The sequence below is a fragment of the Aquarana catesbeiana genome, linkage group LG01, assembly GCF_042186555.1.
Source record: "Aquarana catesbeiana isolate 2022-GZ linkage group LG01, ASM4218655v1, whole genome shotgun sequence".
NCBI lineage: Eukaryota > Metazoa > Chordata > Amphibia > Anura > Ranidae > Aquarana > Aquarana catesbeiana.
In genome coordinates, this window is record NC_133324.1 from 581,190,651 (window position 1) to 581,216,260 (window position 25,610).

General features: G+C 42.4%; 1 protein-coding gene across 7 annotated transcripts in view; it reads left to right on the plus strand.

Moving 5' to 3' along the window:
- The window catches only part of SEC31A (SEC31 homolog A, COPII coat complex component), a 119,960-nt gene that overhangs the window by 80,483 nt on the left and 13,867 nt on the right, over positions 1–25,610 (plus strand). For 3 of the 7 annotated variants that reach the window (XM_073597855.1, XM_073597858.1, XM_073597859.1), the window contains 4 exons: positions 56–200; positions 9,770–10,096; positions 13,441–13,491; positions 17,672–17,727. In XM_073597855.1, the coding sequence (XP_073453956.1) occupies positions 56–200; positions 9,770–10,096; positions 13,441–13,491; positions 17,672–17,727 (579 nt within the window). The remainder of the gene's footprint in view (positions 1–55; positions 201–9,769; positions 10,097–13,440; positions 13,492–17,671; positions 17,728–25,610) is intronic. The other 4 variants (XM_073597856.1, XM_073597857.1, XM_073597860.1 and 1 more) reach the window with 4 other exon arrangements.

Below are 25,610 nucleotides of genomic sequence, written 5' to 3' on the forward strand. Positions count from 1 at the left end.
TCTATAACTTAGTTTTTTTTTGTATTTTAATGGATAGTCTTCCATTTGTTTCCAGAGAGAAAGTGCTCCACAGCCTGGATTTAATTTGCCAGGAATCATGTATCCATCTCAACCAGCACCTGCGGGACCCCCTCCGGATTCCAGCACCAATCCTTACAACATGAGCTCACAGATGGGACCACGGCAACCCTATCCACAGAGTATGTGTGCTTTGTGTCTTCGTTTGTCACAGCAACCATTAGCCCAGCTTGTAACAAAAGATTTCTGAATGCACAGAGTTTGTTATTGAAATAAGGAAACTGTCATAAACATTAGCTTTGTATGGAAACATATACATCCTAATGATTATAGTAGCAGAATATACAGCCCTGTTTACCTATAAAGTGTTAAAGCAGAACTTTACCCATAAGAGTTTGCCAACAATTAATGTTCTTTTAACAAGAACATACATTTCAGATAAATAATTATGCTACCATAATTAGCACGTGCTGTAAGTTGCTTCCGGTATTGCTCCTGTTTCTTCTTCCCGGAGGCCACCATTTTGTTAAAGCCCAGAGCAGTCGCTTCCTTATTGGAAACTCTCCCCCTGTCCTTGGTTTCAAAAACTTGTACTTACTGTAATTTAAATGTGTGTATTTCCAGCCTTGATTGTATGTCTTGGCTCCACTAGAGAGGAAGGCTGACAGAAGCTTAAAGCCCAGTACACACACTGCTAAACCGTGCGACTTTCGTTCTGTTTGTACAGCTGTGTGTTCTACAGTAGCCGGTCTAATGACTGGCTTCTGTCGAATGGGCATGCTGGAAAACCAGGTTTCAATCAGTGTTTGCCAATGGCTTCAAGCGCTGATCAGTGTAATCTGGTAGGGGAAGGGGACAGTCCCCCTGTCAGAATACAGTGTCTTAGCGGGGGAGATCATTGCATCACACATCGCTTGATGCAGTGATCTCTGTGTTGTTTTTTTCATTTAACCCGCTGGTTGAAGGGAAGAAAAACTAATTGTGTATCCAGTCTTAGGCTGGGCAAAGATTACATGATTTTCTTTCGATTTACCATGAATAGAAGAAAAGCAAATCGCTTGGTTCCCCCATCAACACAGACAGTGTTTGTGTTGACTGTTGAATCTGCACTATTGTATTTTGCCAGTCAGGGGCCAGGAGGGCATTCCGGCCAGCAGAATACAATGGTTACATCCGGCATTACAGTGCTGAAGTTCACCAGCTGCCCCCATGAGGGAGACTATCAGAGAGATAAGATAGGACAAACTCTGTTGCTGTTTTATCTTGTCGCCTCCCCTGCTTTTCTTTTTTCCCTCCCTCCCTAGTCTGTGTTTCCTCAGCAATCTTAAGCCAGGGTACACATAGTTTTTGCCAGTTTTTTCTTTTTGTTCAACCCTTTGGGTTGAGCGAAAAAAAAACTGGAAGCTTCGATCGGAGCCGCTGTACTAACCGGGCTGTTGTGTTTTGACATGGGGCGGCGCCCTGTCTGAGAGCGCTGATCGAGAGTCAGTCGGCTGCTGGTTTTCCAGCATGCACGTCCAACATACACACGGCTGAATATCGGCCGTTTTTTTTTTTTTGAACCAGCCATTGCCTCCCAACATTCGGGGCCCGTGTGTACGGGGCTTAAGTAATTCCTGTTACTTCCTCCTTCCTCACAAGCAGTAAATCTTTAGGCTGTCAGCAGATTGCCCTCTAGTGACTCACTGTTTTTAGGCACAGTGCTGAGAATACAGTGAAAGACTGAATTTTAAACAGTATATGTACTTATTTTTAATGTTAAAGTTAATCTATCAGGACTTAATTTTCTGCCTAAAGTTCAGCTTTAAGTGCAAAGACACAATGATTTTCAGTGAAGTGACATTAAATTCTTGTTTTTTTTTTAAATAAAAAACATGTTATACTTACCTGCTCTGTGCAGTGGTTTTGCACAGTGCAGCCTCGATCCTCCTATTCTCGGGTCCCCTGCCTGCTCTCCTGGCCCCTCCCTACTGCCAAATGCCCCCAAACAAGCAGCCTGCTCTGGTGGCACCCAAGCAGGTCTGCTCCCATTCACACAGAGCCACGGCTCAGCCCTGCTCCCTCCCCTGATTGGTCACTGACTGTGATTGATAGCAGCAGGAGCCAAGGGCTCCCACTGCTGCCCCAGCCAATGGATAGTGAAAGTCCCTAATGAGCTGAGGCTCCCGTGCACATAGCTGGATGGAGATGGGGCTCAGGTAAGTATTTGGAGGGTGGGGGGTTGGGGGCTTCTGCACAGAGAAGGTTTTGTACCTTCATGCATTGAGCCTTTAGAACCACTTTAAGTTGAAGATTAGAAGTTGGAGACACTCACGGGTGTGTCTCTTCAGTAGTTTGTTGTTTTATGCAAGCCAAAATATAATATAAAAGAGAATAAGCGGAATGGGGACAGGATGGGTTAAAATGTGTAGATCAATTTAATCCATAAGAAACAAAGCACACTTACGTGCAAAATCCACTGTAGCACAGCAGTAATCGCATGGAATGAAACAGCACTGATAGATCACTGTATTAACACAAGCAATGGTAGCTTTTACTAGGGGAAGACATGGATCCTAGTCCTTGCTTTGCAGAGACACAGGGTCCATTCCTTCCCTCCTGTGAGAACGGCGTTCTGCCTTCTACACACAGGCAGACAGCTATTCTGCCTCTGTGCAGGAAGATCAGCAGGTGCTGGCGGACATCGAGCCCGCGGTACCCGCCTCTGGATTCCCGCTGCGGGCAATCATATCGGGACCGGAACGCATGCGTGCCCCCTACCCGGAAGAGTCGAAACGTGTGTGTGTGTATATGTATATATATATATATATATATATATATATATATATATATGCGTGATCCACACAGTAAGTAAGTTTGTCGCAGTAAGTGGGCTTAGCACTAAATGAAAATATAGTGTGACCAAACCCCCATATTTTTTGAATATGTTCAGGTGTTTTTAACTAGCCTTGCAGGATAAATGTAATTTCTTTCTCGAACATCACGGGACACAGAGCCTCAGTAATTACTGATGGGTTATATAGGTATCACTGGTGATTGGACACTGGCACACCCTATCAGGAAGTTCAAACCCCTATATAATCCCTCCCCCTTGCAGGGATACCTCACTTTTTACGCCAGTGTCTTAGGTGATGGACGTGTAAAGATGTCCTGTGCTGAGCTCCAAAGGGAATATCCTGATATCCTATACTGGGGCAAGCCAGGCGAACCGGATCCATTCAAAGTGTCTTTTCATGGCCGAATTGAATGGTACCCGGGCCTCGTGTCCGAAGAAACGAGGTTTCACCCGTAACGCTTCTCTTTTTTAGAGAGCTGGACCCCGCAGATCAGAAAATGGCTTTAAACTTCCTAATTTCTGGCGAGGTGCTTTACGGTCCCAGAACTGTTGGATCCCCCTATTCGTAGGGGGCCCCAGTCTCTGACGGTTTTTTCAAACGGAGCCCACCGTGAGAGGTGAAGATTGGGTCTGTGTAAACAGCACCCTGCAGCTGGATAAGGTAAGAGGAGATTCCACAGAATTTTTGAGTTCTAGTGGCTTTTCTCCTTTAAGGTAAATGCATGCTATGCCTATTGTGACCACTGGGGGCTGCCAAGAGCACAAACCTGCACATGCTGACTGTCTGTCTCAGTGTTTTCCATCGCTGCACATGTATCCCAGCGTCTCAAGCCGGCTGCAAAGAGGTAAGATGGATGGGGGGATTTCTCATGTTTGAATGTTCCCTCCCAGGCTAGAGAGGGCCACAGGGGTCTAGAAAGTGGTTATACCACCCGGGCTCTGCGGCCTAATGGCCACCATCTCTGAAGATAGCCGCTGAGGCAGATCTTGTTACCAGCCTCTCTCCTTCTCCCCCCCCTCCATCCCCAGCCTTTCTCCAGAAGCATGACAGGAGAGTCGGCCAGCGCGGGAAGCGCTAGTTTTTTTCAAAACTCGAGGGGGGGGGGGGGCGGTAGAGGAGGGGGCGGGACGTCAGCACAGGTGCTTAGACTCCCACTCAGGCCAGCTGCAGGTTATTAAAGGCACTCTGTACAGGTGCACACAGCCTTCTGAGAGACACAGAGCTGACGGTCGCATGTAAGGTGGGACACAGGCATTCTCCTAGGCAGCATTTACTGAAGTAACACCAGACTGAGCATTGGGTAGCAAGGCTTTTAGCCAGACTACATCGCTCAGCGGGCAGTGTTCATTTGTATACCTCACACCTTGTTGCTTTGCACTATGGGTAGAAGAGGTTCAAGCACCCCAGGAACCAGAGACACTAGGGGATCTCGTTCAGGTTCTGAGGGCCCCCTGTCGGCAGCATCCTCCCCCCCTAAAGATGGGCCAGGGACGGCTAGCCAGGGAGAGCCATCGGGGTCAGGGGCTACACCTGCTTCTGGCACTTCAGCCCCTGTATATATTACACAAGAGGTTTTTTCCTCAACCATTAATGGTTTAGAGGAAAGATTAATGGCCGTGATTACGTCTTCACTCAGTGGAAGAAAACGCACTAGGCTTTCCTCTGTTCCCCAAGACCCTCAGACAGAGGAGCTCTGGGATAAAGGAGATGAATCCCTTTCAGAGGATCGGGATGGGATGGATGATTCCTCTTCGGAGGATTCAGGTGGAGAGGGACCCTCTGCGACTTCCCAAGAGGAGAAAGTCTTAGTGCAGATCCTCACTGGATTGGTCCGATCCACATTTAAGTTGCCCATACCTGAAACTGCTAAAGAATCCTCTTCTGCTTTGGGGTCACTGAAACCTTTCCAAGCAGCACATGCTTTTCCTGTTCATACTTTACTTGAAAAGCTCATTTATTCTGAGTGGGATCACCCAGACAAACGTTTTTTCCGCCGAGAAAGTTTTCAACACTTTATCCGATGGAAGAAAAGTTTATTAAAATGTGGGGAATACCGGCTATTGATGCCGCCATTTCCTCCGTAAATAATAGCCTGACTTGTCCTGTAGACAATGCTCAGATGCTCAGGGATCCTGTAGATAAAAGAATGGAATCCCTATTGAAGGATGTTTTCTCCTTAGCAGGATCAGTGGCCCAACCTGCAGTAGCAGCGATTGGAGTCTGTCAATACATAAGAGACCATGTTAAGCAGGTCATCAAAGTATTACCTGAACAGCAGGCCCAGGGGTTTGCTAACCTTCCAGCGGCCTTATGCTTTGTGGTTGATGCCATTAGAGATTCTATCGTGCAAACCTCCCGTCTTTCACTGGGGTTGGTGCATATATGTAGAATCCTATGGTTGAAAAATTGGTCAGCCGAAGCACCATGTAAGAAGCTACTGGCTGGGTTTCCATTTCGTGGTGCAAGGTTGTTTGGAGAGGACTTGGATAACTATATCAAGAGAATCTCTTGTGGGAAAAGCACTCTCTTACCTGTCAAGAAGAAGAGTAAGCGTCCCTCTTTCAAACGGACTCTTTCCCCAGCGCCGGGGGCTTCAGCCTCCAGGCAGTCTCGACGGCCGCCTCCATCGGGGTCCAGAGACAAGAGTCAACCCCAGGAACAAAAGAAGTCCTGGGGAAAGAAGCCTACTAGGCAAAACACTAAGACCTCTGCATGAGGGGGCGCCCCCGCTCACTCAAAAGAGTGGGGGGAAGACTGCGACAGTTCTCAGAGCTCTGGCAGGAGGACTTCCAGGACAGATGGGTAATCTCCACGGTAACCTTAGGGTACAAGCTGGAGTTTCAGGAATTCCCTTCTCCTCGGTTCCTCAGATCAAGTGTTCCCAGAGACCCAGAGAAGAAGCAGTCGCTCCTTCTAGCGTTAGAGCGACTTTTGTCGCAGGAGGTCATTATGATAGTTCCCGCAAAGGACCAGGGATTGGGCTTCTATTCCAACCTTTTTACGGTCCAAAAGCCAAATGGGGATGTCAGGCCCATTCTGGACTTAAGGGATCTGAACCGATTCCTAAGGATTCAATCCTTCCGCATGGAATCAATTCGAACAGTAGTTCCCACCCTGCAGGGAGGAGAATTTCTGGCATCAATAGACATCAGAGATGCATATCTGCATGTGCCCATTTTTCCTGCTCATCAGAAGTTTCTGCGCTTCGAGGTAGGAGGGCGCCATTTCCAGTTTGTGGCTCTGCCTTTCGGGATAGCCACTGCACCTCGAGTGTTCACAAAGATCTTGGCTCCTCCTCTGGCCAGATTAAGGGCTCAGGGTATAGCTGTCATAGCATACCTAGACGACCTGCTCTTGATAGTCGGTAGCCTCTTTGAATGGAAACTTGAGGACCACAGTCAGGTATCTAGAACACCTGGGTTGGATCCTCAACTTAGAAAAGTCTTTCCTAAAACCAGTAAGAAGACTGGAGTATTTAGGTCTGATTATAGATACAAGCCAGGAGAAAATATTTCTACCCCAGGCAAAAATCGCTGCTTTAAGAGAGCTGATTCTGGCAGTAAGGACCAAGAAGGGTCCCTCAGTCCGCCTTTGTATGAGGCTACTAGGGAAGATGGTGTCTTCATTCGAAGAAGTTCCCTATGCTCAGTTTCACTCAAGAATGCTGCAACACAGTATTCTGTCGACCTGGAACATGAAAGTTCAGGCATTAGACTTTCCGATGCACCTGTCGCATGCGGTGCGTCAGAGCCTCAAATGGTGGCTCATACCCGAAAACCTGCAGAAGGGGAAATCCTTTCTACCGGTTACCTGGACGGTGGTAACAACAGATGCCAGCCTGTCAGGTTGGGGAGCAGTTCTGGAACAGGCTGCGGTCCAAGGGGTATGGTCCAAGACAGAGAGGACCTTACCCATCAACATTCTGGAGATCCGGGCGATACATCTAGCTCTAAAAGCCTGGACTATCAGGCTACAGGGTTGTCCGGTCAGGATCCAGTCTGACAATGCCACAGCAGTGGCTTATGTCAATCATCAGGGAGGCACCCGGAGCCGAGCTGCTCAAAAGGAGGTGAACCAGATCTTAGTCTGGGCAGAGATGCATGTGCCATGCATATCGGCAGTTTTCATCCCGGGAATAGAGAATTGGCAGGCGGACTATCTAAGTCGCCAGCAGTTACTTCCAGGGGAATGGTCTCTGCATCCCAACGTCTTTTGGGCCATATGCCAAAGATGGGGGGTTCCAGATGTAGATCTCTTTGCATCCCGATTCAACAAAAAGATAGACAGATTTGTGGCAAGGACAAAAGATCCTCTTGCATGCGGGACGCATGCGTTGGTGATTCCGTGGCATCGGTTCTCACTGATTTACGCATTCCCGCCTATTCTGCTATTACCACGACTCCTTCGCAGGATCAGGCAGGAAAGGAAGTCGGTACTTCTGGTGGCCCCCGCTTGGCCCAGAAGGACTTGGTATGCAGAAATAATAAGGATGACAGTAGGTTCCCCGTGGACCCTACCGGTACGCCCAGACCTGTTATCTCAAGGTCCAGTGTTCCATCCTGCCTTACAAACGCTAAATTTGATGGTTTGGCTATTGAGACCCACGTTCTGAAGAGTCGTGGGCTCTCATGTCCTGTCATATCTACCTTGATTAATGCAAGAAAGCCAGCTTCCAGGATGATTTATCATAGAGTCTGGAAAGCTTATATAACCTGGTGTGAATCCAGAGGTTGGCATCCCAGGAAATATGTCATAGGTAGAATCCTTGACTTTCTACAATTAGGATTAGAGATGAAGCTGGCCTTGAGTACCATCAAGGGCCAGGTCTCTGCTTTATCAGTATTATTTCAGCGGCCACTTGCTTCGCATTCTTTGGTCCGAAACTTTATGCAGGGGGTGATGCGTCTTAATCCTCCGGTTAAAGTGCCCCTAAACCCCTGGGACTTAAACTTGGTTCTGGCTGTGTTACAGAAACAGCCTTTTGAACCAATAAGTCAGATTCCTTTGGTCTTGTTGACAAGGAAGTTAATTTTTCTGGTGGCCATCTCTTCTGCTAGAAGAGTATCAGAATTAGCAGCTCTTTCCTGTAAGGAGCCTTATTTGATTATACACAAGGATAGAGTGGTACTGCGCCCTCATCCTAGTTTTTTACCGAAGGTGGTTTCTGATTTTCATTTAAACCAAGACATTGTTCTACCTTCCTTTTTTCCAGATCCCTGTTCTCCGGAAGAGAGATCTCTACATTCGTTGGATGTAGTAAAAACAGTTAAGGCCTATCTAGGGGCAACTGTTCAGATCCGCAAGACGGATGTTTTGTTTGTGCTGCCAGAGGGTCCCAATAGAGGACAGGCAGCGTCAAAAGCTACCATTTCTAAATGGATTTGACAGTTGATCATTCAAGCTTACGGTTTGAAACAGAAGGTTCCCCCGTTTCAGATCAAGGCACATTCCACAAGGGCTATTGGTGCTTCTTGGGCAGTGCATCACCAGGCCTCTATGGCTCAAATCTGCAGGGCCGCAACCTGGTCTTCAGTTCATACATTCACCAGATTCTATCAGGTGGATGTGAGAAGGCATGAGGATATCACCTTTGGGCGTAGTGTGCTGCAGGCAGCGGTACAGGGTCCTCAGGTCTGATTGCACCCTACTTGGTCGTGGTTCCCCCCCCTCAGGTAGCATTGCTCTGGGACATCCCATCAGTAATTACTGAGGCTCTGTGTCCCGTGATGTTCGAGAAAGAAAATAGGATTTTTTAAAACAGCTTACCTGTAAAATCCTTTTCTTTCGAAGGACATCACGGGACACAGAGGTCCCGCCCCTCTTTTAATACATTATATTGCTTGGCTACAAAACTGAGGTATCCCTGCAAGGGGGAGGGATTATATAGGGGGTTGAACTTCCTGATAGGGTGTGCCAGTGTCCAATCACCAGTGATACCTATATAACCCATCAGTAATTACTGAGGCTCTGTGTCCCGTGATGTCCTTCGAAAGAAAAGGATTTTACAGGTAAGCTGTTTTTAAAAATCCTATTTTTTATGTTCACGCTGTAATGTGTTTTGTACTGTATTTGGTCTTATAGCAGCACCATCTTGAATGTAAAGCATTTTAGGGTGTGCCCCCCATGTACGTTTCTGTATATACGTGATCCGGTGCAGTGGTGCTGCCCTGTATTAGAAAATCTGCTACGGGGCAGACCTTAATTGGTTAAAGACGTATTAAACCCCCCAAAACAAAATTGTGTTATATTGCAGCTTACTAATCCTTAGATGTCATAGCTACATTCGTTTCCTGTTTTAGGCAATTTTCTTTTAATTTCGCCTGGTGATCCAGCCAGTAGTACACTTCTTGTCTTAGGTTGGCTCATCTATGGAAGAACAACGGAGTCATCCTTGGACAACAGCATTGTCTGGAGATGGTAGTGTTAGATGGACTAGTAGATTTAGATGGATTTACAACACATAAGTGACGACTAAATTAAAGCCCAACTCCAGCTAACATTTTAAGCAGTTACAGAAACAGCTTTTTTTCTTTGGGGATAAAGGTTTTACATAAATGAATAAAAGATGATCAAAGTAAGTACCCTGTTAGTATTACATGGTTTGTCTCAACCCTCTAGCTCCACTTTTGCTGCACAGCTTAGTCTGTTAAAGGGAGTTGAAAAAATATCAGGATCAACAGGTAGAAAAACTAAAGTTACAGAGGGCATTCCGAAAAAACGACTACTTTGTTAATGTCAGTGACAGACTGCATCGTATGTGTCCTTTTTTGATTTTGCCTTTAGCAATACTTTAATGATAATTTTTATTTTCTGTATATTTGAAATTTATGTTATATCAGCATGTTATGCATTCTGACAATGAACAGTTTTTTTTTACTAATACAATTTTCTTTTTCCCTCCTTATTCTGTGTAGCCTATCCTCAGCCACAACACTATTCCTTTAATCGTGGGGGACAAGCTGTCTATCAGCCCCAGCAACCTGCCTCGATCCAGTCTGCTTCTCCCTACCATAGCTCTCCTTACAGCTCATCTTCTCACTCTGCTCCTCAGCCCCTCTATCCTGGGCAGCCTCAGCCCTCTCAAGTGTCATCTTCTTCTCCTTCTTTTCATTCTTCTGGAGCTTCCTTCCAGCATGGCGGACCTGGGGCTCCAGCTGTCAATGCACCTTATGCAATGCCTCCTCCTGGACCTACAGGTACTCTGCCTGCCGCCAGTGAACTGCCTGCATCCCAGAGAACAGGTCTGAGCATGAAATAGGGTTTAGGGGGAGCATGGGATTTAATCTTATTGCTATGTTAACAGGACATGACCTTCAGAAATGCATGTGTTTATGGCTGCTTACAATTATGTGCTTTGCATTGTTTTTGTGGTTTAGGTTGTAGGAAAGAAAATTGCTCAATTCCCTAATTAACACATTCAGTGTTTGGGGGGAATTCCAGTGGAGCTTTTGTATTCTGACAGAGGGAGGTTTCCCCGCCATCAGAATACACTGCCGGCTGCTTTTGCCACCGGCAGTGATCGAGCTTAAAAAGAAACTTGACAGGCTGGTTTAGAGCTGCACGATTCTGGCTAAAATGAGAATCACGATTTCTTTGCTTAGAATAAAGATCACGATTCTCGCGGTGTAACATCTTTCTAATTATCTAAAAAAAATTGGGCTAACTTTACTGTTTAGTTTTTTTTTTTTTAATTCATTAAAGTGTATTTTTTCTAAAAAATGTGTTTGAAAAACCGCTGCACAAATACGGTGTGACATAAAATATTGCAACAACCACCATTTTATTCTCTAGGGTCTCTGCTAAAAAAAAAAAAATATATATATATATATATATAATGTTTGGGTGTTCCAAGTAATTTTCTAGCAGAAAATAATGATTTTTACTTGTATGCAACAAATGTTAGAAAAGGTTTGGTCTTTAAATGCTTAAACCTCCCTCATTTAAACGCAGAGTTCTTTCCTTTGATAAAAAAACGAAAATATACTTTGTTTCTACTTATTTGTGTTGTGATAAAACTTGGCAGGCTGCCTGGATTTTTTTTTTTTTTCTCCAGCTGTGAGAACTCTCTGCACTTGTTAGAAAGAATCGTGTCATGCTGTTTTGAAGATCGGAAAGGGAAAAAGATTGCGATTTTGATTCTTAACGATTAATCGTGCAGCTCTAGGCTGGTTGTACTTAAAGTGGTTGTAAACCCTTACAGACACCTTTTACCTACAGGTAAGCCTACATTAAGGCTTACCTGTAGGTGCAAGAAATATCTCCTAAACCTACACGGTTTTGGAGATATTTGCAAAAGACAGGCACCGATGTCTACGGCCCATGCGCAGCAGACAACGGTGCACTGAGCGTGCCGTTTCTAACGGCGATCGTGTCGTTAGTGGCGCCCCCGGCCAATCACAGCGCTGGAGCCGCGATACCCGGAAGGAAGATGGACGATTTGTGGAAGAGGGGACAGCGGTGACATCGCAGGCTCCTGTGTCAGGTAAGTGACACATAATGGGCTACTATGCGATGTATAGTAGCCAATTATGCTATACCTTTGCAGGGAAACAAAGAGGAAGTAAAACCCATCAAGGTTTACTTCCTCTTTAAAGAGGAGCTCCAGTCATTTTTTGTGTTTTTTAAAAGTCGGCAGCTACAAAAACTGTAACTGCTGTCTTTTAATACACAGACACATTTAATACACAGGATCCAGTGATGTGCTCACCCGAGCTGTCCATTCCCACGGGCTTCTCTCCCCGGCACCGGCATTTCAACTGTGGGCACCCAGCTGTGACAGCTTGCATCTTCACAGCCGGGTGCCCACTGTGCATGCGCGAGACGCGATGCGCATTGTAAATGGTCCTACAGTGTTCTGGGACCATTGACGTGTCCCAGAAAACTGCAGGGAGGGAGGGTGAGAGGTGAATTCCCGGTCAGATCGCCTAGGCGATCCGAGCAGAAGTGGGAGCGGGTATCTGTCAAAACCGGGTACCCCCCACTCGGCAAAAAAAAAGTGGATGGAGGCCTTAAAGCTGAACTTCCCCTTTTGGGTGGAGCTCTACCTTAAGTCGACTGAGTGATCAGCTTCAGTACAACCAGCCTGCACATACACAGATCAAAATTCTAAGTTCCTGCTAAACTGTCCAAATTTTGATTTGTCTGTTGACAAGCGTAAGTCAGATTCCCTGCTTTGTTTAATAATCTTTGAAAGAGGACAAAAGCAGTAGATGTAAATAATGTTGCATTTTTAAAGCCCAGTTGAACTTTTAGTTTACAATTTCCAGGTGCATTAAAACTGAAAGTGTGCAAACATCTTGGATTTTTTTTTTTTTGTTTGTTTTTTTTAGAATGCAGCCACTGCCTGAATAGAAAAGCATGTCACTGCCAGCATGGTGCTGATGAGATCTCTTGCTCTCCGTTTAGAAGCAGTGATATCTCTTTTGAGGTCTGCCATGCCCTCTGCGAGTCCATCATCTAGTCCTACAATAAGCAAAGCCCATGCTTCCTGCTGATCGCTTCCTCACAGAGAGCATACTGACAGGGGGCAGGCTTTTCTACTCAGAATGTTGCTGCTTTCTAAAAAGAAAATGAATTGTAAGACTTTGAACACCTATTGTTTTGGTGCACTTGGGATATATTCACTTGATTTCAAATGAAAGTTCAATTTGGCTTTTTTTTTCTTATATTATACAGGATTTATTTAGCACCAACAATTTTCGCACTGCTTTACAACATTAGGGCAGACAGTACAGTTACAATACAATTCAGTACAGGAGGAATCATAGGGCCCTGCTCATTAGATCTTACAATCTAGAAGGGAGGGTCAAATGATACAAAAGGTAATAACTGTGGGAGTTGAGATGATGAAGAAAATGAAAGTACAGTTGTTAGGTGGAGGCTGGATAGGCTTCTCTAAGGAGAAAAGTTTTCAGGAATCACCTAAAAGTGGATAGAGTTGGAGCTAGTCCAACACATTGGGACAGGGAATTCCAAAGAATGGGAGAGGTTCGGGAGAAGTCCTGGAGGCGAGTATGGGAAGAGGTGACAAGGGAGTTAGAGGGCAGAAGGTCTTGGGAGGAACAAAGAGGACGATTTGGTTGGTATATTGAGACTAGGTTAGTGTTGCAGCTGGGGGCAAAGTTGTAGATGGCTTTGCAAGTTCTTGTTAGTATTTTGAATTTAATTTGTTGGGTGAGTGGCAACCAATGGAGGGATTGGCAGAGAGGGATAGCAGACACTGAGCAGTTTGTATGGTGGATGATTCTGGTGGCAGCATTCATGATGGACTGAAGGGGGAATAGCCTATTTAAAGGTAAACCAATGAGGAGGGCGTTGCAGTAGGCGATGCAAGAAATAACCAGGGAGTGAATCCGGAGCTTTGTGGTTTCATTAGTTTGGAAGGGACGAATTATAGAGATGTTGTGGAAGTTGAGGGGGCAAGCTATGGAAAGAAATTGGACATGGGGCCGAAAAGAGAATTCAGAGTTTAGAATAACACCTAGCATAATTGTAAATCAAATTCTTTGTTCATTATGTTCTTTCTTAATGTTTAGTAGTATTAGAATTTAACACTATATAAATGGTTTTTACATTTTATCTGCAGAATATGCTGTAGAATATGCTGTAGCTCAAGAATTGGGAACTTACCTTCCAGGTGAACAGTGTGCTGCAGCAAATGGCTAATCAGTTAGCAATACTTTTGTAGATATCTGCTAAAATGCTCAAATTTGTTGCATTGCCTTCTAAAATTAACACTTATAGCTTTTACCATCCTATGTACAATCAACTAAAATTAAAGGTATGATCCCACTTGAAGCTGAACCAAAAGAAAGACTTTTTATTTATGTAGTGTTCTTTTTTTTTTTTTTTTTTTTTTTTAGCACAGTATGCAAGGGTTAACCTGTCAGGGTTTTATTGCTAGGGATTTGGGTTTCTGACCCAGTGGCAATTGTCGTCGAGAAAATAGTTGTTGTAAGAACTTACAGGAAATATCCCATTGGAGAAACCTGTCCGAGTGATGGATGTCCAAAGTAGGATTTCTCATTTATTCTGGAAAAAATGTATTCTTTTTGTTTTGTTATTGGTACAAAAAGTAAAGGGAAATCTCCCCAAAAGATACACAGATGACAGTACAAACCTGACAATTTCTAACCTTTGTTTACTTGTTTTTGGATAGAGGTCCACTTGAGGGGATCTACAATGATTGTTGACTTTAATTTTCTATAAATCGATACCTACTGTAATTTTTTTGACAAATTTCCCTTAACATAATTTGATCAGCTAAAATGTTAATTTGGATACAATGCTATTTCTATACAGTATATCCTCTAAAATACAGTCTATTATTTATTTTTATTTTACAGTATGTCCCGTTAAAATACAGTCTATTATTCACCTTTATTTGTAATAATACAGCTAAAATATAATTGAAAATACCATGGATTAGTCATGTATAGTCTACTAGTCTCCTCGGTTACTTGAAAAGTATTCTTGCAAAAAGTCACACTTTTTCGGATGAAACAATAAGTTTAAATTGGGTAGAGAATGATCCTTTTTACATACCTTCACTCTTCCCAATGCTCTTTACATACCTACTACTTGAATACACGAGGGGTTCTCACACTCAAATACTTTTTTTATTTTCTTCTTGGAGCATTTAGCTCCACATTGGAATTCTGACACCCTTTCTCGTTAACCTCTCTATAGGGTCAGTAATGTGTGAACATTGCATTGGGAAATAGAGAGTGTAATAGAAATTTCACCTTGTTCCATATATATAACATTTACCTAAAGGATCATTCTACCTAAACCTAGACAAATATACAGTTGTGCTCATATGTTTACATACCCTGGCAGAATTTATGATTTCTTGGCCATTTTTCAGAAAATATGAATGATAACACAAAAACTTTTCTTTCACTCATGGTTAGTGTTTGGCTGAAGCCATTTATTATCAATCAACTGTGTTTACTCTTTTTAAATCATAATGGCAACAGAAACTACCCAAATGACCGTGATTAAAAGTTTACATACCCCAGTTCTTAATACCGTGTATTGCCCCCTTTAACATCAATGACCGCTTGGAGTCTTTTGTGGTATTTGTGAAATGAGGCTCTTTATCTTCTCAGATGGTAAAGCTGCCCATTCCTCTTGGCAAAAAGCCTCCAGTTCCTGATAAATTCTTGGGCTGTCTTGCATGAACTGCACGTTTGAGATCTCCCCAGAGTGGCTCAATGATATTGAGGTCAGGAGACTGAGATGGTCACTCCAGAACCTTCACTTTATTCTGCTGTAGCCAATGACAGGTTGACTTGGCCTTGTGTTTTGGTTTATTGTCATGTTGGAATGTCCAAGTACATCCCATGTGCAGCTTCCTGGCTGATGAATGCAAATATTCCTCCAGTATTTTTTGATAACATACTGCATTCATCTTGACAAAAATTTTGACCAAATTTCCTGTGCCTTTGTAGCTCACACATCCCCAAAACATCAGCAATCCACCTCCGTGTTTCACAGTAGAAATGGTGTACCTTTCATCATAGGCCTTGTTGACTCTAGCGTTTATGGTTGTGTCCAAAAGGTCAATTTTGGTCTCATCACTCCAAATGACTTTGTGCCAGAAGGTTTGAGGCTTGTCTCTGTGCTGTTTGGTGTATTGTAAGTGGGATACTTTGTGGCATTTGCATAGTAATGGCTTTCTTCTGGCAACTCAACCATGCAGCCCATCTTTCTTCAAGTGCCTCCTTATTGTGCATCTTGAAACCGCCACATCACATGTTTTCAGAGAGTCCTGTATTTCACCTGAAGTTATTTGTGGGTTTTTCTTTGCATTCCAAACAATTTTCCGGGCAGTTCTGAAATTTTAGTTGGTCTACCTGACCGTGGTTTGGTTTCAACAGAACCCCTCATTTTCCACTTCTTGATTAGAGTTTGAACACTGCTGATTGGCTTTCTCAGTTCCTTGGATATCTTTTTATATCCCTTTCCTGTTTTATACAGTTCAACTACCTTTTCCCACAGATTCTTTGACAATTCTTGTGCTTTCCCCATGACTCAGAATCGTCAGTGCAGCACTGGATGAAAGATGCAAGGGTCTGTCAGGAGTCCAGAAACTCATTGGCGTTTTACACACACACACACACACACACACACACTAATTACAAGCAAACAGATCACAGGATGGTTACCTTTAAAAGCCATTCAAACCCCTTTGTGTCACCTTTTGCGCATGTTATCAGGGTATGTAAACTTTTGATTAGGGTCATTTGGGTAGTTTTTGTTGCCATTATGATTTAAAAAGAGTAAACACAGTTGATTGATAATAAATGGCTTCAGTCAAACACTAACCATGAGTGAAAAATGGTTTTGTGTTATCATTCATATTCTCTGAAAAATGGCCAAAAACTCATAAATTCTGCCAGAGTATGTAAACTTATGAGCACAACTGTAAGTCAGCTACAAACCTTTATAAGGCTCCATGTACATTAGCAGCTCTTAAACTTGAATTTAGGAGCTTTTGGCATTTTTTTGCCAAAGCTCCTAAACTCAACTCCATGAAAGACTGTGTGTCCATGTACACATAGGCTTTTAGGATCGTTTAGGAGTTGCTGCGGTGGGGGGAGGTTCAAACTTCCTCAACCTCTCTCTCCTGAATGCGGAACAATCACATTCAGGATTGAAAATTTCTGGCCCCCGGCCGCAAAATGTGCAACTTGTGGTAAAGTAAGTCGCAGAGCGACTTTGCTGCATTTTGCTTTTTCCCTGAGCCACGGTTAAAATAATTCAAGTGTACATGAAGCTTAATGGAGTTTTATTTTATTTCAACTTTAATTTAAAGCTTGCTGCAAAAGCTTTGTGGCTCTTTGCAAATGCGGCAGTCAGACTCCAAAGTGGAAGTAGCCACAACTTGCGAACACTAGACTGTTAGATATCTCTGAGAGATATAAAATAGGGTTAATCAGACCACCAGTACTTATTGGTAAGATGCCAGCTTAAAGTTTACTGGTGTTTTTTCCAGGTTTTGGAAGGTTGAGTGTTGTAGTGATTGTGCACATTAAATGGTATCTCTTGCCCTTTTTACAGTGTATCCTATACCAGCCTATACCTGTGACTGGGCTAACTTCTAGGCAGCAGACCTAATCAGAGCAGTGCAACTTTATTAGACCACTTCCCAACATTTACAAACTTAAAGTGTTACTAAACCCACAACAGTAAAATCTGTCTGTATATGCAGTAAAGCAGGCTGGTTATACTCACTGTGAAACTTAAGGGGTTAATCCTCTGCATTGTGTAAAAAGGCTCTTTGATCCTGTATGCAGATGAACTATTTTCATATTACTGGGTTTAGTTACACTTTAAGTTGGCCATACATTATACAGTTTTCTTATTCAGTTTCCTTTTAGATTTACCTTCAACTATGTAGTGCAATAGCTTGCCTGATTGCATAAATTTGAAAGTGTTTAGGTTTGACCTCATATTATATGGTTCTGTTAAATCTAAAGGAAAATTGTATAATGTATGGCCAGCCTTATTCTTGTTGCAGCTGTTTCAGTACAATTACATTTGCCACAGGTGTGAAATCTTAAGGTTTGCAAGAGCCCCAAAAGACCAGCTCTTTGGTTTGTAGAACTGCTGTGTCCCTGTATTGAATACACAAATCCACTGCTTCCTTACATAGTGAATGAACTAATGCCCTAAATAGTTTTTTCCCCGCTGATTTAAATTTGTTTTCAGGAAGATTTGAATTAGTTGCTGCTACAACTAAACAGTGTAACTGTATATTGTGCCACAGTTGTTTACTTGCCTTGAAACCTAACCGTAGATTTCTCTTACAGGGCCACTGAATGGATGGAATGATCCCCCTGCCCTTACCAAAACGGCAAAGAAAAAGGTATGTTTTTTTTTTTTTTCTGTCTGCCAGTAAAAGTGGGTACAACGCCTTCATTTTTTCTTTTTCAGTTCAACCAGTGAGTTGAAGGGTGAAAAAAAAAAAACAGATAGATCTCCGCATCAACACAACAATGTGTGATGTGGGGATCTCTCCCACTGTGCTATTGTATTCAGACATGGGGACTGCCATTGGCTGCAAGCACTGATCGATTGCTAGTTTTCCAGCAAAACCTTCAACAGAAGTCGTAGTTAAATGGGCTTCTGTTGAACAGACCATTGTAAACAAGTAACGAAAGTCATTTGTTTGGAGTGGAAAAAGGCTCCATTTTTAGTCCAGCACCCAATTTCCAGGAGGCTGTAGAAGCGCAGCTTCAGAATGGAGGAAAGCCGTTGGTCTATTAAAATAACCAAAGACACAAATTCTATATATTTTGCATAAAATACATTTTTAGACTTTGTTTTTTGGGACATACTAAACTGCATATTGGGATGATTGGATTATTGGCTGCAATACTGAGAACTCTCACTAGATGTCAGTGTACTTTATACACATATATATATATATATATATATATATATATATATATATATATATATATGGTAATGACTCTGTTTCTCAAAATATGAAATTTAACTTTAAATGTATCGCCACGAGATGGCGTTGTGGAGACAGATAGGTATGAGTGTGCCAATGTCCTAAATATATTGCAAAATTTATTCAAAAGAAGGAAACATGGACTTTAGAGGCACATCTGTAGCTTTGAAATACAAAATGAACTTTTATTATTCTTTAAAATTCACATTATTGACATGACATGTTAAAAACAAAACATGGTGTTTGATCTAAACGACGCTCACACCACTTAACACACCCAACTATTACCACAGTGGAACAGATAAGATGATGTCAAATGGAAGGAGCAGCTAGAGAAAACTCTACATGTTCTTCTTCAGGAGCTTGCGGTCTAATATATACATGAAAACAGTACAAATAATTAAAAAACAAAGACAGCCGCATAATATCAGTTTTTGTCTACACTATTATTAAATGATCGTTACATTCTCAGTTCTGATACATTATTTGGCTGTCTTTGTTTTTTTATTATTTTTATTGTTTTCATGTATATATTAGACAGCAAGTTCCTGAAGAAGCACTTAAGGATGCGTAACATGTAGCGTTTTCTTCACTACGTCTCTACCACCAACAAGCTGTTCTTTCCATATGACATCATCTCATTTTGAATCATTATTGATCGATCTGTTCCACTGTGGTAATAGTTGGTTGTGTTAGGTGGTGTGAGCGCCGTTTAGACCAAACATCATGTTTTGTTTTTAACGTGTCATATCAATAATGTAGTTTTAAAGTTTAATAAAAGTTCATTTTGTATTTCAACGCAACAGATGTGCCTCTTAAGTCCATGTTTCTCAAAATATGTTATTCTTTCCTGCAGTGCTTGATAAAATGTTGCAAGAAGCAGTTGCTAATGGATAACTGTTTACTTACTGATGTATATGCAGCTGTAAGTAATGTAAAAATGACATTTGACCTGTTTTTGATGGGAATATGGGTAGAATTATTATTTTTCATGGGGATAATGGGCAGAATATCATGTTAACACCTAACAATTTACATATTTAACCTATTTCTGATAAGAATATGCATATTATTATTTTACTACTTGGGGATTATGGGTGGAATATTGTAGTTAAACATACATAGGAACATATTTAACATATTTCTGATAAGAATATGCATACAAATATTTTTCGACATGGGGATTATGGGTGGAATATTGTAATTAAACACACCTAGGAATATATTTAACCTATTTCTGATAGGAATATGGCTATAAATCTTGTTCTACATGGCAATTATGGGTGGAATATCATAGCTGCACATCCTATGTAATACATTTGACCTGTTTCTCATAGGAATGTGGGTATTTTTGTTGTTTTTTAGGGGGATTATGGGTGGAATATCATGTTTACACCTAACAATGAACATTTTTTTTCTTCATGGGTGGAATGTCATGGTTAAACATGTCTAGGAATATAGTCATCCGATTTCTGATAATAATATGGGTATAATTTGTTTTTTTACAAGGAGATTATGGGGAGAATACCATGGTTACACAATTTTTGATTGTCCCTCATTACAATTGAAAACAATTTTACCAGGATAAAAAATATGAAGGATTGACGTTTATTAGGTAGAGGTGCTTTTAGGAAAGTCTGGGGCTTTTGAAAACAAAAGGGGTTTATGGCGACCTAGAAAGTTTCTTAGAACCCTCCAGTTGGGTTCACACTGTTGCAAATTAGATGTGGGATTCCCCACATCTCATTCACATAGCAGAAGACTGTAACCGGCTCACATATCTCTGGAGCGGCTCCGGTGCGAATTGCACTGGGGTGCTGTGCGTCTTCTGGTCCATTTCAGGTCCAAATTCAGCCCAAAATTTGGGCTGAAATCGGACCTCAAGTGATGAATGGGGACGCACCGGGCCCCTGCTGTGAGCCGCTCCGGTGTGCAGTGTGAACCCAGCCTCAGATATTATATGTTTTTTTTTTTTTTTTAAAGCAGAGGCACTAGAGATTAAATTGCTAGGTGTTACAATTTATGTCACATGGTATTTTTGCACAGCAGATTTTGAAACGCAATTTTTTGGGAACAAATATACTTTTTTAATTTTAAAAACACAATATATAACCATATTTTTGATTAAAATATAAAAGACAATGTTACACAGAGTAAATAGACACCAAACATGTCATGCTTTAAAATTGCGCATGTCGGCGTAAATCTTATTAGCCATAGGAAACGCTTTAAAAGCCTTTACAGGTTACCACTTTAGACTTACACAGGAGGTCCGGTGCTAGAATTACTGTCCGTGATCTGACGTTCCTAGCGATACCTCAGATGTGTGAGTTGATCGTTGCTTGCGTGTGTGCAGCACCAACGTGTGCATTTTCCTTTGCAAATGAGCATGCTTCAAATTTCTTTATTCATTATTTCATTTTCTTTTACACTGTCGCTTTAAATTTATTTTAATTTTTTTTTTTATCACTTTTATTGCTGTTACAAAGAATGTAAACATGCCATGTGACAATAATACAATAGAAATCTCTCCTGCGCTCAGGTGTCTGGTTCCTTAATATGTGGTGTGACCAACTTCATACAGTAGTATCTGTCGTCTTGCAGCCCTCCTCAGAATAATGGGTATTCACAGGCTAAAGAAAAAAGAGAAAAGGAGGGCGCACCGACCTAGTGCATTACCACTGGTAAAGCTTTATTAAAGCATAAAACAGCAAAATATATACTCACAAACGAGCATGGATAACAGGCATTGACAATGTTGCAGGTATGCAGTCTTGAACCTCGACAAATTAGGACCTGACGTCAAGTGGATATAGCGATGGCTGATGCGTTTCAGGGGAGAACCCCCTTCCTCAGAGCCTAAGCGGGCAATGGCTGCTCACCTGCACAGTCTCCTCTATATATGTGTGTCTGTGCATCCCAGTCACCAGCAGCACCCACCCACACAAGTCATGCCCACCTACACAAGTCACACCCACCTACATTGTAGGGCCCTCCCTGACTGCACCCAATGGCTAGAAATGTAACACCATAGGGGTTAAGCCCAGTGACCCCATACATGCATGGCAAGTGATTAAATTGATAAATAATCATAGTCCTAGTGAATACATGGGGAGGCTGTTTAGCCTCCTATTCGGAGGTGTTCAGGCATAGGATCTACCTGTACCACCCCCAAATCTGTCGCATATTATGGGGATAATGGGGTGAACCATACCAGATGGAGTGGCGCCTTCGGCTGCCGTCCTTCGCCGGTGGAACGCACACCGCTCCGATATCCAGGAAGTGCGGGTGTATCTGCATTCCACCGACGAGTTCTGGCCAGCCCAGGCGTCACTTCTGCTTGCGCGCACGCCGGAGGATTGACGGCTGTGTGTTTTTGTGCGCCTCGGTCACCTCACAGCATCTATTTAAGTTCTATTTTTCAACTGGGCCTTTAGGGGGGGTGATTCCTGAGCAGACATCCAGTGTGGGCGTGCTCATTCATTCCAAATGCGCACACATCCACACACTCACTACTCCAGTGAGTGCCTACGTTGTAGCGTTCGGAAGTAGCAGGTGGAACGCATATACACCCGCACTTCCGGGCCGCGTCTTCTGCGCACGCTGTCAATCCTCTGGCGTGCGCGTAAGCGGAAGTGACGCCTGGGCTGGCCGGAACTCACCGGTGGAACGCAGATACACCCGCACTTCCTGGATATCCGAGCGCCGTGCGTTCCACCGGCGAAGGACGGCGGCCGAAGGTGCCACTCCATCTGGTATGGTTCACCCCACTATCTCCATAATATGTGACAGATTTGGGGGTAGTACAGGTAGATTCTATGCCTGACCACCTCCGAATGGGAGGCTAAACAGCCTCCCCATGTATTCTCCACCAGTTCACTAGGACTATGATTATTTATCAATTTAATCACTGGCCATGCATGTATGGGGTCACTGGCCTTAACTCCTATGGTGTTACATTTCTAGCGATTGGGTGCAGTCAGGGAGGGCCCTACAATGTAGGTGGGCCAGACTTGTGTAGGTGGGCATGTGTGGGTGGGTGCTGGTGGTGACTGGGATGCACAGACACACATATATAGAGGAGACTGTGCATGTGAGCAGCCGTTGCCCGCTTAGGCTCTGAGGAAGGGGGTTCTCCCCTGAAACGCGTCAGCCATCGCTATATCCACTTGACGTCAGGTCCTGATTTGTCGATGTTCAGAACTGCGTACCTGTAACATTGTCAATACCGGTTATCCATGCTCGTTTGTGAGTATATATTTTGCTGTTTTATGCTTCAATAAAGCTTTACCAGTGGTAATGCACTAGGTCGGTGCGCTCTCCTTTTCTCTTTTTTCTTTAGCATGTGACGATAATAGGCAGTGACGGATAATATTTATGGAGACCCCAGATCTCTGCCCTTAAAAGCATTTGATATCACCATCAGTGTGATCAAATGCTTTCCATTTTTAAAACCGGCGCTGGGGAAACCAGAATTAATGTATGCTAATTGCTTCATGTTTCTTATATCATAGAGGCGGACAGAGGTGTTCCGATCTTTGTCCGCCTCTGTGATCTGCCGGTGGAAGCGCTGATCGATCGAGTGTCAGGACAGCCCGCTGAAGGCAGCGGGAGGGGAGGGACATTCCCCCCCCCGCTGCTTGTAAAAGCGATCAAGTGGCTCATTAGCTGCTTGGATTGCTTTTACAAGAGAGCCGCCTGTCGGCTCTAAACCTTTCTGCTTGCAGGGCTAAATAAATGTAAAAAAAAAAAGAAAAAATTCTTGCCTGGTGCCCAGAACTGCATGTCCTGAGTGACGGGTGATAGGAATTGAACTTCCCTGCAAAAAACACATTTGACCGGATTTTGATAAGAATATGGGTACAATTACTTTTATATATGGGTATTATGGAGGGAAATCTCATGCTTAAAGGGGTTGTAAACCCTCAAGTTTTTTCACCTTAATGCATTCTATGCATTAAGGTGAAAAACCTCCTGTGATGGAGCAGCCCCCCAGAGCCCCCCTTTTACTTACCTGAACCCGGTCTTTCCAGCAACGGAGACAAGCACACCAGCGCTAGCCAGTGTCTTCAGTCCTGATTGGATAGATTGATAGCAGTGCAGCCATTGGCTCCCGCTGCTGTCAAGCAAATCCAATGATGCGAGAGCCGGGGGGCGGGGCCGAGTCCTGCTGTCTGTGTCAATGGACGCAGCAACAGGACACGGGAGCGCGCCTGCACGAGTGCCCCGAGGGAGAGGGACTCTCCAACAGGGCACTCAAGAGGAGGAGCCAGTATCGCTGCTGAGGGACCCAAGAGGAGGAGGATTGGGGCCACTCTGTGCAAAACCAACTACACAGAGCAGGCAAGTATGACATGCTTGTTTTTTTTTTGTTTTGTTTTTTGTTAAACAAACCTTTAGATATCCTTTAAACTTAACAAGCAATATATTTATCCTGTTTCTGAAAAGAATATGTTTATAATTGTTTTTCTGCATTGTGATTATGGGTGGAATATCGTGGTTACACATGCCAAGGACAAATTTGACCTGTGTCTCAAGAATGTTGGTATAATTATTTTTCTTCAAGGCGATTAGGGGGTTAATATTATCATCACACATCCTACATAACATATTTGACCTGTTTATGATAGGAATATGGCTATAATTATTGTTCTACATGGGGATTATGGATGAAATGTCATGGATACACTTAACAATGAACATATTTAATCTATTTCTGAAACAAATATGCACATAATTATTTGTTTACATTGGTATTATGGGTGGAATATCATGGTTACACATTCCAAGTAACATATTTATACTGTTTCTGTTAAGAATATTGGAATAATTCTTTTTATGCAATTTTATGTATTATGGGGGGAATATCGTGGTTATGCTTAACAAGGAACATATTTAACCTGTATCTGAAAAGATTATTGGTATAATTTTTTTTCTACATGGAGATTATGGATGGAATATCATGGCTACACTTGACAAGAAACATATTTAACATGTTCTTGGTAAGAGAATGGATCAGAAATAGTTAAACATACCTAGGAACATAATTAACCTATGATATTCCACCCATAATCAACATTTAAAAGAATAATTATATGCAAATTCTTATCAGAAATAGGCTAAATATGTTCCTTGTTAGGTGTAAACATTAAATTCCACCCATACCCCATGTAGAAAAATAATGATATGCATATTCTTATCAGAAATGGGTCAAATATGTTCCTATGTAAATTGTTTAACTGTAATATTCCACCCATAATCCCCATGTAGAAAAATAGTTATATGCATATTCTTATGAGAAATAGGTTAAATATGTTCCTAAGTATGTTTAACTACAATATTCCATCCATAATCCACATGTAGAAAAAGAATTATATGCCTATTCTTATCAGAAATAGGTTAAATATGTTCATTGTTAGGTGTTAACATGATATTCCACCCATAATCCCCATGAAAAATAATTCTACCCATATTCCCATCAAAAAAACAGGTCAAATGTAATTTTTCCATTACTTCTGTATAATTTACTACGATCCCGTTGTACAGCTGCATATACATTAGCAAGTGAACAGTTAAACATTAGCAACTGCTTCTTGCAAGATTGTATCAAGCACTGCTCTAGTGAGAGTTCTGAGTAGCCAATAATCCAATCATCCCATCATCCCAATATGCAGTTTAGTAGGTCCCTATTTTTTGTTTAAACTGCTGCTTGTTTCAATTTAATATGTTCATTACTTGCTGAATTACCTTAACCTGTTTAGCAATTTTGTTCATTGGAGTCCACATCTGCTATATAGTTTAATTATCTTGCCATACCTTGTGTTTCTCAGGACACAAGGTCTTTCTATTGGATTTTATGAAGCATACAAGAGGAGAAAAGTAAACACTTTACAGTTGGCAGAAACACACATAGCTCCAAGGTGGGCTAGACGAGAGACAAACTGTGGTGAAGAGATCTTACAACTAAAGTTCCTAAGAAATATAGGAAGCATGTAGATGTCTAAGATCACTCTACTTCATATGAAACTGAGATTTCAGTTTTATGTGGACTAACATCTTATAGGAGTAAAGAAATTACAGGCAGATATAGAACTTTGCAGTGCTTGTGATAGTGTTGGCAGTACAAGCCAATCAAAGTCCGCTTGGTAATATTCTGGAACAGCACAAAATGATTCTGTTGTGTGTATCAAAATTGTTTTATTTTTCACGTTTTTATAAGATCTCCATATTAAAGATCAGTATAGTGTTGGCTCTAAATTATAAAAAGAAAGTGCTGAAAGTTATGATAC